General features: G+C 38.2%; 2 protein-coding genes and 2 pseudogenes across 2 annotated transcripts; all 4 read right to left on the reverse strand.

Moving 5' to 3' along the window:
* LOC118761119 lies at positions 1–1,252 on the reverse strand. Its single transcript, XM_036498792.1, has 2 exons — positions 757–1,252; positions 1–434 (listed from the first exon to the last, which is right to left on the reverse strand). Exons 1-2 carry the CDS (start codon positions 1,250–1,252, stop codon positions 1–3), a joined length of 930 nt encoding a protein of 309 aa, XP_036354685.1.
* A 7,932-nt stretch (positions 1,253–9,184) lies between these two features.
* LOC118760864 lies at positions 9,185–10,887 on the reverse strand (annotated as a pseudogene).
* Positions 10,888–11,409: 522 nt separating this feature from the next.
* Positions 11,410–12,163, reverse strand: LOC118760865 (annotated as a pseudogene).
* A 722-nt stretch (positions 12,164–12,885) lies between these two features.
* LOC115227972 (chromodomain-helicase-DNA-binding protein Mi-2 homolog) lies at positions 12,886–13,492 on the reverse strand. Its single transcript, XM_036498793.1, has one exon. The coding sequence runs from the start codon at positions 13,357–13,359 to the stop codon at positions 12,886–12,888; it is 474 nt and encodes a 157-aa protein (XP_036354686.1). The 5' UTR covers positions 13,360–13,492.
* Between the last annotated feature and the right edge of the window lie 249 nt (positions 13,493–13,741).

Below are 13,741 nucleotides of genomic sequence, written 5' to 3' on the forward strand. Positions count from 1 at the left end.
CTATTCAGAAGAATCCTTCGGTTGACACTCAATCACTGCTTGCTCTTCTTCGGGAACCGATATTCCATGTCTTGTCTCTACCTGCATACTCTCCAATGTTTTTCTTAAAACGAGTGTTTGGATATATGCCTTCACTCTGTCTTCCACTGCGATAGAATTTAAATGACTTTTGAAGAATCTTGAGACAATTTCATCCCAAGTAAGTACAACAGGGATTATCTTCACTTTAGCCCGATGAATCGCCCCTAATTCATTTGCCAAAAGGTTATATTTGTGGAACTTTTCCACTTCAGCTTGCTTTAGGTAATTTTGTGAGGTAATCCCAACTTCAATGAGTGTAATTGTATTCCTCACCTTGTCATGGACAAAAATATCTGGTTTACCGTTTGAAACAGCCGTATCCGTAATAGTTGTGTCCACTCGAATTTCCACAACTTCATTGGCGACAACAGATTAAACTGAGTGAGTTTTTAATTTCTTCGTTTTTCTTATTCCGTATTGGCGGCATAAATGCAAATGTAGACATTTGACAATTTCATTATGCCGTCTTAGATAAGAGCTGTTCAGGATTCGTCCACATCTGGTAGCAAGGTGATCAACGGTCTTCTTTGCAGTGATTTCATTTATTTTCTCCGTTATCAAAAAACAAATTTCGATCCTGTAGTAGACAACACATTCCTTCAGTTCTTGCAGAGTTGTTTCCATGAACTAGCCACCCTGCAGATTCATTAACATTAACTTCAGTGTCCTTCAAACACTGGAAAAGAATAGAATGCAGTGGCTTAGTTTCAATCTGCCTAATTAGATATTCATGTTGAATTTCCACCAATTTCGTTATTGTCAGTTCATTTATATTTTCGATATTGTACTTTCGGGATATGAATTCTACGATAGTGGCCATATGAGTTTTCTTTGAATTAACGACCCGTAGAATTCCCTCTCTTCTTAGGCAGTAATCGGCTTTATGCTTCAAGTCATGATAAAATTGGAATAGCATTCGTTCAGATTTGTTACTGACACACTCGAGACCTCTTCCAAGTTTATTTCTTGGTAAATATAGTTTTTCTTTGTTTGCCGGTCGCATGTGAATATGGCTCTCCATAAGAATTCTGCGGACATTTTTGTCAATTTGTTCAAATTCTCCTGGCTCGATTTTTTCCATTGTATCACTTTGATAGATCAATTTAATATCATCCATAAATAGAAGGTGATTTGTTGCATAAACAAACTGACCATGTCTCCGATTCCCCATTGTTACTTTCGGGTATTTTTCATTTAACATTCGACTCAAAGGATCCAATACCAACACAAAGATCTGTGGCGACAAAGAGTCTCCTTGCAAAATTCCTCTTCTTATTTTTACTTCACCCAATGATTTATTTTCAAAAGTCAATCGTATTTTCCATTTTTAATAAGACTCTGAATAAAGCAGACAATCCAATAAGCAAGTCCAGACTTTTGTAACAAATAATCTAAGAAATCATGATCTACAGAGTCGAATGCTTTCTTCACATCAATCCATGTAGAACATAATTTATTGGCATTCTCTTGGTTAATACAATGGTTGATTATGGCTTGTTCTTTTGCACCTTGGCACATTCTTCTTGTGCTCAGTTGATTGTCACTTATTAATCCGAAAGCATCAATATACTCTGACAGTTTTATGTTTACACATTTCGTCGTCAATTTATATAAATTCGGAATACATGTGATTGGCCTCAAATCTTTGGGGAAGTCACATACGTCTTTCTTAGGGAGCAGATATGTGATTCCCGTATAAAACCAATCATTAAGGGTAAAGTCTCCATTTATAATCTCGCGAATCTCATTACAAAGATGTCCATGAATTGAGATAAAATTTTTGATAAAAAAATTGTAGACTCCGTCACACCCGCATGCTTTCCGATTAGGAAGCATCTTGATAATATGTGACATGGTTTGCGTGACACCTATGGTCCGCGTGATACCTGACGTGACCTTGAAGCTTAACTTAATGTCAATATTGTAATTAATATTAAACTTCAAAGAATAATAACTTGCTAATTATTTTTTAAGTCTGGACATTGGCACAATCGAAATTTCGCTCATCGAATTTTTTATCTATTAAATTTAAATGTTTAAACTACCTAAACGCGATTGTTTGATAAAATACTGATAATTTCTGCAGATGGATAATATGGAGATTCAATCTTATCCAGTCGCAACGAAGGATTTGTTCGATCATTTTTGCCATTTTTCTTGTAATTGACTGGTTGAAGCGTTCGACAATCCCTTGTGAGCGGGGATTGTTTGGCCTTCCGTGAATTCGTTTGATATTGAATTCCTCACATAGATTGGTCATTTCACGATTCTTGAATTCAGTCCCATTATCGGACTGAAGAAATTGACACGGACCATTTAAGAAAAATAATGATCTGAGGTTTTCACAAACTTCATTTGAGGACTTAGTGTAGAGCGGCCTCGCAAATGCAAATCTATAAAAAATTTTAAAAAAACTAACCTGCTATATACGTCAATGACCGTTAAAATCCATTTAAAATTTTTATTTATAGTAGAAAAACTTTTCAGATCTATAAGATCTATCTGAAATCTTTCATTTGGGCAAGATGCAAAGACATGGTTATTTATATCTCCAATCTAGGATTTAAAAAAGTTAAAACTTTCAAGGGTCGCGCAAATTTACAAATTTCACAGTTTCGAATGACTTTTCGAATAATCTCATTTTTAACTGTGAAATATCGTTGTCGACATTCATATTCAATTTTGTTAACTCCTCCATGCGAGAAGTCATGCAAACTTTTAGCAACGATCTCCATTTCGGGTTCATTGTCTAGACAAATCACTAGCTTGTGATCTGAATTCGCACATTTAAGATACAATCTATACATTTACAATTTGTATGATACCTTTCATTAATTACAGTAAAATTTTCAATTTTCTTAACTAGTGTATATTTTTATTGCTTTGTAAGATGTTCAGGAAATTTATCCTGTAAAGCATCTTTTAAAATTTGATATTCCAAACTATTCTTTACACAACCTTTGTACGAGGACATTGCTGCAAAATATACTTGCACGCTAGAAATAACTCAAGAAATTTAGGTTTTCCACCAAAAAAATTAATTTCTGATAATTAAATTCCTACAAATATAATTTTTTGTCAAAATGAGAGAGTCTTTAGCTAATTTAGTAAATTATTAAATGATAAGAATGAGTCGCGGTCTAATTAAAAGATTTATAATTTAATCCCATCAATGTCATAATTGCACATTTCAAGGTCACGTCAGGTATCACGCGACCCATAGGTATCGCGCAGCCCATGTCACATAATATTAATAATTGCCTCATCCGTAAATTCTGCACGAACATTCTCTGATCCAGTCACTCTTGTGGTGACCAGAAAATTGCTATTCTTGGATTCATGTTGATCCCAGATTTTGCTCCAGAAAGAGAGGCATTCCTCCTTATTGAAATTAATTATCTTCCTCTTATTATCTCCACTGATGTTTCTATATAACCTTCTCCTGTTCAAATCAAAAGACCAAAGACCATTTCGGAACCCCTTCCTTGATTCATAGACTCGCAATTTTTTCTCTACAATTTTAATTCCATCTAGGATTAAAGAAACAATTCTTTCTAATTCTCCCCTCTTCGATTTTTTAAATCCATATGAGCACAAAGTATTACGCGTTTCTTGGTCAAATTGCTTCTTTTCTTTCATTTCACTAGCAGTTTTGATTTGTTCAAGCTGCTGTTTTAGTTTAATGAGTTTGCTCTTCATTGATTCTTCCCAATTACTCTTAGTTCTAATTTTCTTGGTAAGGCTCTCATATGTGCCTGCATAGATGATATCAGTAATATTGTTGATATTCAAATTGTGCACAGAATCAATATATTCTTTAATTGAGGCATTGATCCCATTTATAATTTCCTTCTTAAGCAATTATCTTGGGATTTTTCTAGTCGGGTTACGGAGGTTCATTCCCGATATACGTATTTTCCCAATTCAGAATTTCTTTTCTTAGCAGAAACCAACATGGCCACAACAACAAGAAAATTAATAATTACTTTCTTAAATACTATATAATCATATATCCTGCATTGGTCGATTTGCTGATCTAGATTATGAGAGCTGAAGGAGTGCTAATATAATTTCTTTATTTTAAGAGTGGCTTTAAGCAATAGTTTAATCAGGAAGTTAGTGATAGAGAAATAAAGTCCATGATTACAGTACCGGTCATATTTAGACATTCTGAAAAAATCCAGTGTTTGATTTTTCTAAAGAAAAATCCAATAAAATAAAAGTTTTAGTAAGTATTATTATCTATATTATTTATATATTTATCATTTTCATATCTTATCTTCGCTTTATCTTCGACTTCTTCATATGTTTAAGGATTTTGTCGAAATTGGCCCAGTCATATGTTTTAGACATTTTATTTAAATTCATTATATTTCAATAAAATTTTACTTTTTTTCTATTTTTCGTATCGGAAACGTGTTTTAAATTAATTTGAAAGCAGTATGCCACGACTTTCTGTTGAACAGCGTCATAGAATTGTTTTTATGCGAGAAAATGGTCATACCGTACAGGAAATATCGATTTTACTTGGAATATCCAGATGCGCCGTAAATCACACTTACCAACGGTATTTGGATGGAATGGGTTTTACGACAGACCAAAATCTGGAAGAAATTGTATTCTTTCGGCACGTGCTCAAAGGAATCTTGTACGTGAGTCTCGACGTTTTCCCAAAAAACAGCGAATGAAATCAGAAAAGACCTAAATATTACGGAAACCGTCAGTGTCGAAACTGTACGAAGAATCTTACGCAAAAATGAACTTTTCGTAAGAATAGCAGCCAAAAAACCTAGACTTTCAACTAATAATCAAGAAGAGAAAAATATTCTGCACTAGAAACATTTCATTCGATTGGAATAAGGTCATTTTTACTGACGAGTGCCGCATCGAATTAATTTCGAAAGCACGAGAATTCGTAAGGAGACCTCCTGGAAATAGATTCAATTCGAACTACACAACGAAAACTCAGAAATTCGCACCTTCAATCATGGTTTGGGGCGGTATCAGACACGATGGAAAAAGTGCCTTGATATTGTGCGAAGGAAATGTAGATTCCGTAGAATATCAACGAATCTTGGAACAAGGGCTTTCTGAGATATATGATGATAACTTTATTTTCCAACAAGATGGTGCATCATGTCATACTTCACGGTCTACAAAAATTATTTGCTTGAAAAAGGAGTGAATATTTTAAACAATTGGCCTGCACAATCGCCAGATCTTAACATAATAGAAATTGCTGGCATTATTTAAAGAGCAAAATCAGAAATAGAAACCCTCAGAACGTTAAGCAACTATGGGAGATGGCAAAAGATGAATGGAACAAGATGGGAGATGATTATATTCAAAACTTGTATTTGTCGATCCCAAATAGAATACATGATGTAATATCGAAAAAGGAGATGTAACTAAATACTAACTTGTGTTTTAATTAATAAAAACTCGTTTTAACTTTTAAAATTCCAGATTATGGATGTGCATCGTAAATGTCTAAAACATATGACTGGGCCAGTTTCGACAAAATCTATAAAGATCAAGATGTCGAAAATACAGTGACGATGAGATTGGGAAAAATAAATAACTAAAAAAATGGATAATGCTTAATGAAAAGCATTTTTTTAATAAGATTTTTCTTTAGAAAAATCAAACACTGGGATTTTTCAGAATGTCTAAAACATATGACCGGTACTGTAGTTGATAGAGAAAATGATTAGTTGAAACCGTAGTATTCAACGTCGTCAAAGTCCACCACCTCGAATCCAGACAGTCCAAAGCCGGTGAATATTCCATCGGTCACGTTAGTTGTATCCTCATAGATCAAATTCCCTTGAATCTTGGCAGTAATGCGATCATACTGGAACTCATATAATAATCAAACGTGTGCACTGAACGTCATTGTTATCCATTCGGGTACGGGCTGTTCGGTGGCGTTAGGAATCCGTGCAATCAAGGACCGGCGTGCTAAGGGCGAGTCACAATTTGTGTGTACCCAAATCGTTGTAGAAAAATGCTTCGTTTGACTGAGTGTTGTAAAAAAAGAAAAGTCCTCTGGCATTGAAGGAATTGCGTCCTCCCTTGATCATTCGCAGCATTACGAACGGCATCACATTCAATTTGGGCAATATTTTCACTCTAACGGAAATCACCGAACTAAGTAGAAAAAGCATGCCAACTTGAGAGCGGACGGTAACAGAATGAATGGTGTGTTGCAAGAAACGAGTATCAAAAATAAGGGCGGCGCGGGCGCCATTTGACGGTAAAAACGATTCCCACTTTCCTCCATCACTTCGAACGACCCGCATTGTTGGGAAAGGTAGGGAGCCTCAGAGTTAACTTCAAGATGTTCAAATTTCTCAATGAAAATGTTGGGGAAGCTGGCGGAGGGCGGAATGCTGGATGTCGCCTAAGAATAAGTTGAGGAGAAACTACCTTGCCGCTGATTGCCCCGATCCCCATGTATTTCGAGGTGTTTTGGTCATCCAGGTCGATAACAGTGCTTGATTCCGAGATTATAAACGTGCATGCCAAAACTGTAAGCAATTGGGTCGCTGTCATATAATGAATATTCTTATTGCTTTATAATTAGTCTATTCAAGTATACGTTTCACCACTGAAAAAAAACAAAATTAAATAAATTTATTTTATATGGGAAAAGACGGAAGACAGGTTTGTATAGCTACAGTTCCTCTATTCAATGGGTGATATTTTGGAGGATTTTACTAGGAAAGCACATTTAGGACTATAAATCAGTCGATCATCAAAAGCACTAATCAGTCAATCATCTCCTGTGACTTTATCTAACCATAACTAACAGCCTCCATTTACATAAATATTTTCCTTTCCAAAAAAGCGCATGGCAACTATGTCGCTATGGGCAGCTTGTCCTTTTACGTGTTTTTATGGCAACCGTAGAAAACGTATTAAATATTGAATATAGGAATTTATATGTGGAAGAGTGTAGATTAATCAAATATTCTAATTAAAAATTGCATTTGAATTATCTTTTAAAAATAACTTACTCAAAAGCATATTAATTTTAATAGCGTGGTTTCCCACATTTTGTGATGTCTGGGTTTAAGGGTTACATCAGGATTATTCACGAATACAATCAAATTAAGGAAGCGTTAGTCGAGATATTCCCGGAGGATATGAATGCCCGAAGCAAACGACGGTTGGCCAAAAAAGCTTCCAATTTTTGTCAAAAAAATGATAAGTATTAATCTTTTTTGATTTAAAGACTTTATTTGAAAGGGAAAATTGAAAAATTCGTTCTCTACATTTGATGTCTCACGGAGGCGTCAACAAGATTGAATTTCTCTGTCGCCGTCATTACTTCATTGTGAAAAGTGATGTTGTAAGAAAGGTCATATCCGAGTGTGATGTCTGCAAGTTTTCTCTTCCACTTAAAGTTAAGTCTGTTTTAGTAATCGTTTAGACCAGCGGTTCTCAACCTGGGGTCGAAAATCAGCCCAGATTGATCGTAAGGGGTCGAAAATGAAATACTTGGGGGTCTAAAATAAATTTAATAATTTTTTCATTTTAAATTAAGTTAGTTTATTTTTAAAGTGGTAAACCTTTGATGAATATTTGGCATTTGGATTTATAAAAAATTCCTTTGATAATATACCATACTGCTTACTGTGAAATAAGTCATTATCAAATGATGCAATGAAACAGTCAAAATTGTTGGATCATCTTAGAAGAAAACATTCGGATAAAAAGGATAGACCATTAGAGTACTTCGAAGAATTAAAGGATTCACTTCTTAAACAAAAAACGATTGACATTGTTTTTACAAATAGCAATGAAAGAAACAATAGTTGTTATTATTTAAAATTATATATAGGAGGACTAATTGCATCCTATAAAATTGCAATGATTATGGCCAAAAATGATTTTTGGAAATACAAGAGGATGAATAGAAAAATGGGCGTGCATTGTAGTAAATACAATTATGCCATAGGGGACACAGTTGTGATTTAATCTAATTAAGGTTCGAATTGCAAAGGATTACGGAACAAATCCAGCTTTAATGCTGAATAAATTCGAATCCAAGTATTCCGATACTTGTGAAATACATGCAATTTTGTCCAATTCACGCGTAGAGGTATAGGTCGAAATTCTTAGCACTCCTCTTGTATTCCTAGACGCCGATCATTCAACGACAGTTCAAGTCTATCCCTACTACTCTGCCCTCCAGGGTGTCGTGGCAGGAAGTGGTGAACAAGAGTTGTAGTTTGTGCCGGGAGGGAGAGGGGTGTACGTGAGTTTGGACAGAAGGGAATTTTGAGTATGGGAAGGCAGTCGACGGAGGGGGGATTGGTTGGAAATAAGAGCAGTGATTTGGCAGCTGCGTGCCATGTTGTCGATTAAATGGCAGGTAGTGAGTATTCAGAGAATAATTGGAAGTGATGGGCAATGTGTTGGCGGGGGAGGACAGTCCTTAACACGTCCCTCCTACATCTCCACGTCCCAGCACAATGACTTTGCCAAATCGAACCTACTTGAAGGAAATTTCTCAGCTCGGAAAATTAATTAATTCGGTTTTAACTTGATCTTAGTACATAAATTAAATGTCCATGTACCATCATCCACAAATAATAAACGAATAAAGACTAATAAACAAATTAAAGTGACACACCGCCCAGATCACCGAATTTTACATCTAAAGAGATGATGAATAAAGACAACGAATATTGTCCGAGTCGTCTTCAGGGAGTTGGGGAATGGCCTGCGTGTTCCGAGTGTCCATTCCAAGTCTGACTGAGATGGGTGGAAGGGACCCCAAAACGGTGGGCAGATTGGCCAACTCGTGTCTCATTTCAGTCGTCAACTTCTCCAAATGTTCAAACACTTTTTGAAGGAGATTAATACAAAATTGATTCCCCTCATCTGCTCGTTCGAAAATAACTTTGTTGCATTCCACGATGTGACCAAACTCGATAAATCGGTTGTACAACTGCAGAATGGGATCCGATGGACTCATTTTCATTTCCATCTGCTCGGACCTGTCACATTGGTCCTCAATCACAAGCGCCTGTTCCAACACCTAGAAAATAGTGAACGTAAAAGTCACTCGGAATCGCCTGGAAAGTGCCTTGTTCTTGATTTCGAGGTAATTAGGTTTGTTTACATAGTCACTGAATGGACTGTTGATTATCTGAAAGTGTTTGTCGTTGTTTATGTCCTGCCACCGCCCGTACCCATAACTTGACAGTCAGCAATAGAAATACTAGGAAATGCCTGCCAACAGCCAAAAGTCGTGTTTTCTATTCCAAATCGAGTCTCTCTTGCCCTTCGAGACAAGTTTCTCCTCCGAATTCCACATGGAGTGCAAATCAGTGAATCCTCTGTCACATATATTAAAGTCCCAGTCGTCGACCCCCTCAGTCTGCTCATTCGGATTGTACTCGTCGATGGAGAACCCGTTGACATGTCCGTACTCCATCACCTTGTTGCGGATAATACTCATTAGGGCAATCCTCATCAACACTTGCTTGTTGTTGACTCCCTCAATCGGACTGTCCGCCTCAGGGTCACCCACGTGCTTGCAAAACAGTTCCAAATACTTCTCCAACTCCTTCAGAGATTTACGACTCAGGTCACGGTGTGTTCTGCTATATAAAGTAAAGGAATACTTCCAGACTGCCAACTGTCTTGTATTCGGCAACCCGTATCTCATCACGTTGTTGTAAAACGCCTTCCGTTGACGGTAGTTCAGTCCGTAGATCTCCACTTGTCCGTGAACTTTGGCCTTTAGAGGCACATGACCCACATTCTTGGAATTGTTGCCTGTTTAAAGACAGTCACGTATACTCTCATCAGATGAAACACTGTGGGAGTCTTCTCCAGAAGATGGAGCACTGTAGGCTGACGAATCAGTGGATGCCCCTCCTTCGTCACCCGAATGGTGGGGGATTTCGTAGTTTATGGGCTTCCTCGTCCTCTTCCCCTTACCCAACACACTATTCTCCATTTGCTGTTCATATTCCGCCCTCAACAACTTATTCCAGAACTCGGGGTCTATATTCACTTCCGACTCTTTCTCCTCAACTTGGAGCTACACATTCAATCGACTTTTCAACCTCCTCAGGCTTGACGACGAATTCGGCCACTTTGAAAGAACTCAAATATTCGTTCATTGCCAATGTAGAGTTATCACACGTGGTGTCCTGTTCCCTGTCCAACAGTTTACTCACTGCCTCGTCATCCCATATAATATTCCCGTCCCCCTCCCCATCGTCTACTCTCTCAATCAATCACCCCACCATTTTCATCCGCTTTAAACAACTCCTCAGTTCCAAATCTCAAAATATCATCGAGTTCCTTCTTGGACATGAAGGTCTGTTTGGACCCATCGGCGTCCCCCGTTCTGGAGCGGACGACCAAATGGGTCAACATCATCTTCCTCTTGGCTACTTGGGCAATTCGTTCTTCCACACTATTCCTGGTGACAAACCGATAGATGAGCACTCTATTGGACTGCCCTATTCGGTGAGCACGACTCAACGCCTGACAGTCTACTCTCATATGTCACCTGAATATCGTTGTGTGGATTCCAATCAGAGTCGTAGATCACTACCGTGTCTGCTGTTGCCAGATTTACTCCCAGTCCCCCTGCTCGCGTAGAAAGCAAAAACACGAATTGCTCGGCATTGGGAGCTGGGAGTGCCGGACATGACAAATACCGTTAAATCTGTCGATGGCGTCCTGTCTGGCCGACCCTGTCACCCCTCCGTCTATACGCTCGTATTTGTAGTTCTCATTCTCCAAAAACTCCTCCAAAACATCCAACATCCTCGTCATCTTGTAAATCAGCCACATGTCTTACTTGACTGAATATGAGCACACGGTGCTTCCTCTGATACAATTGCCTTAACATCTTGGCCAGCAATTCGAGTTTTCCCGACGCCTTAATCAAAACATTCCCATCCAATGCACCATTCTCCAAACGCGGGGCATCCTATAATAAATATGAAGCAAAATAACGTCATATGCTGCCTTGAACAAATAAGGATGATTACACAACTTCTTGAGTTCCATCACTATGTTGAGAAGAGAGACTTGAGGATTCCCCTTTGTATTCAAAGCTTCAAAATTCTTTGTGAGAATGTACTTGCAATACTTTCTAAAACATTTTGGTAAATTCTAATACTTTTGCATGGGGAAAGGTCAACTCGAATTATAAGCTCTGACTTGCCTGGCATATTCAAGAGGACATCCGATTTGAGTCTCCTCAACATATGGGAACCCATTATTTTGTGCAATTTCTCAATCTGTTCCTCTTTGGCAATGTCCGCAAACTCCTCCAGGAACCCCTGACAGTCACTAAAACTCATTTTCCTCACAAAACTTGAATTTAGCAGCTTCCAAAAAGTTCATGAGATGAAACAACTCCTTCAGGTTGTTCTGCAGGGGAGTCCCCGTCAACAGAACCCTGTAATCAAAAAAGTAGTGAGTCAATATTCGGAAGAACTAAGAATAAGAAGAATGGGAACCTTGGAGGAACTATTCTTAAGTCGGTGTGCCTCGTCGACAATGAGGACTTTCCAGGCATATGTCGACAGAATCTTCTTGTCAATACATATTAGCTCATATGAGGTCAATAACACGTGGAATTTGGTGACACGTCTTTGCCTCTGTCGGTGGTGGGGCTTCTTTCTTGACCTCACTTTGTCACTGTCCACACACTCGAATTCATACTCACTACAATCGGGAGAGGAGACTACCTGATGATTGCCCGACTCTTCTTATCCCCGATGTAGGTGACCACGTATAGTTGTGGTGCCCATATCTCAAACTCCCTTTCCCAGTTGATGAGTGTACTCAATGGCACTGTCAGCAGGAATGGACCAGTCACTTTCTCTTCGGTGAATAGTTTGGAGAGAAACATTATGCTCTGAATGGTCTTGCCCAACCCCATTTCGTCAGCCAAAATTGTATTTATGTTATTCTTCCAGGAATGGGTCAGCCAGTTGACTCCCTCAGTCTGATATGGATGCAATCTCGTCGAATTCTCTTTCTAAACATTAGACTCAACAATAACGTGAATATTGCTGTTATCCTGCGAATTGTCGAACATTGACTCACTAAAATGACCTCAATGGACATTACATGTGCTTGTGATATTTCTCAATGTGTTCTTCCATGTCCGTTATTTCGGAATCGGACTTTTCCCACGTGCATTGATCATATTGAAGGTCTCGCCATTTGACCAAATACAACGAATTGTGACTACAGATTAAGAAATAGTCAGAACTGAGATATCAAACGCTGAATTGTCAGCCACTCTGGTCGGACTCCATTCGTTGTGAGTTCTTCCCACCGAGAACATTCCTTCTTTGACGAATATCCGTAATTCACAGGAAAACCGACATGTCGGCTCTTCTCAAATACGACCGCAGCAAAGAAGGGTGGAAGACCTCCATCTGAGTACTACTCACCCACGAACAATTCCAGTACGAACAGTCCAGCCATTTTACGAAATATGACCGTGGGGAATCCGCCTGGTCTCCCTCAGACCGCCAATTCATAATTTTCTCGACTTTCCCTGGCAGAGGCTCAACCTACCACATTTCTACAACACAGCCAAACTCTGCACTTTTTGCAAACCCAATGACCCACCGCCTCGTCTATCTCTTCAGGGGGTATCCCGACACAGCCTGGGTGGAAAATATGTCCACAGGATTTGCACGTGACAAGCACGTTTGCAGAGGAACGACACTTGCGACAGACCGGCTCGTTCAATTTCTTAACGGAGGGGTCTTTCTTGGCCTCTGTCCTTACTTGGAGACCTCTCTCGACCTATACGTGGTCGGGAAGTGGATATACACATGTCGGACAATTCCAAACCCCTTCTGGAGGATTGTTCATGTCAGGAAGAATGCAAATCAGGTGATAAGAGCGAGGACAGGAGTCACACAGCATAATTTCCCCACCTTGCATACAAATGTCACAATAATCGTGGTTTTCCTCCATGTTGGACATTTCTTCGTTGTCGGAATCCAATCTGCGCTTCCTTGGACGTAGTTCGGTGTACATGTCTTCGCTTTGGTCGCTGTCGTCTTCGAAATTCTTTAGTTTGAATAAATTGGACAACTTTTGATCGTTTTTTTGCCTTTCTTGGAGGCAAGTCTGAGTCTGAGCCAGAATCTGAGTTTTGTAGATATCCTGAATAAAGTTAATCATACTTGTTTGACGACGTTTGCGGAGATTTATGTGAGATTTGTTCTCGTTTTTGTAGTCTTTAAAGTACTTTATTATCAGAGATTTTCCCATTTTGCTTCCTAAATTGCGATACTTTGAGCGAAGAATTGGTTTTAGTTTCTGTGCAAAATCTTTATGAGTTAAATTCGATTCAAATGTCGAGAAATCTATATTGTGGAAGGTTAAATCGTTTTCTGAACAAAAATCGGCGGCAAATGACTAATACTCGGATATCAAGCAAGTACCTCATAGGTCGACATTTGTCACCAGCTAACAACAGTCTCTTCAAATTTTATTTATGTAATTTTAATAATAGTTAATTTCAATATTTTTATAAAAAAAATTTTTTTATTTAAATGAATATTGAATACATTATCTAAAAATGGTCTTTCTAAATAACCTATGGAAAGACGACTATTTTCTCATCTGGCCAAAATTAGTACAATTTTTATCA

Source organism: Octopus sinensis, unplaced genomic scaffold, assembly GCF_006345805.1.
Source record: "Octopus sinensis unplaced genomic scaffold, ASM634580v1 Contig08756, whole genome shotgun sequence".
Lineage (NCBI taxonomy): Eukaryota > Metazoa > Mollusca > Cephalopoda > Octopoda > Octopodidae > Octopus > Octopus sinensis.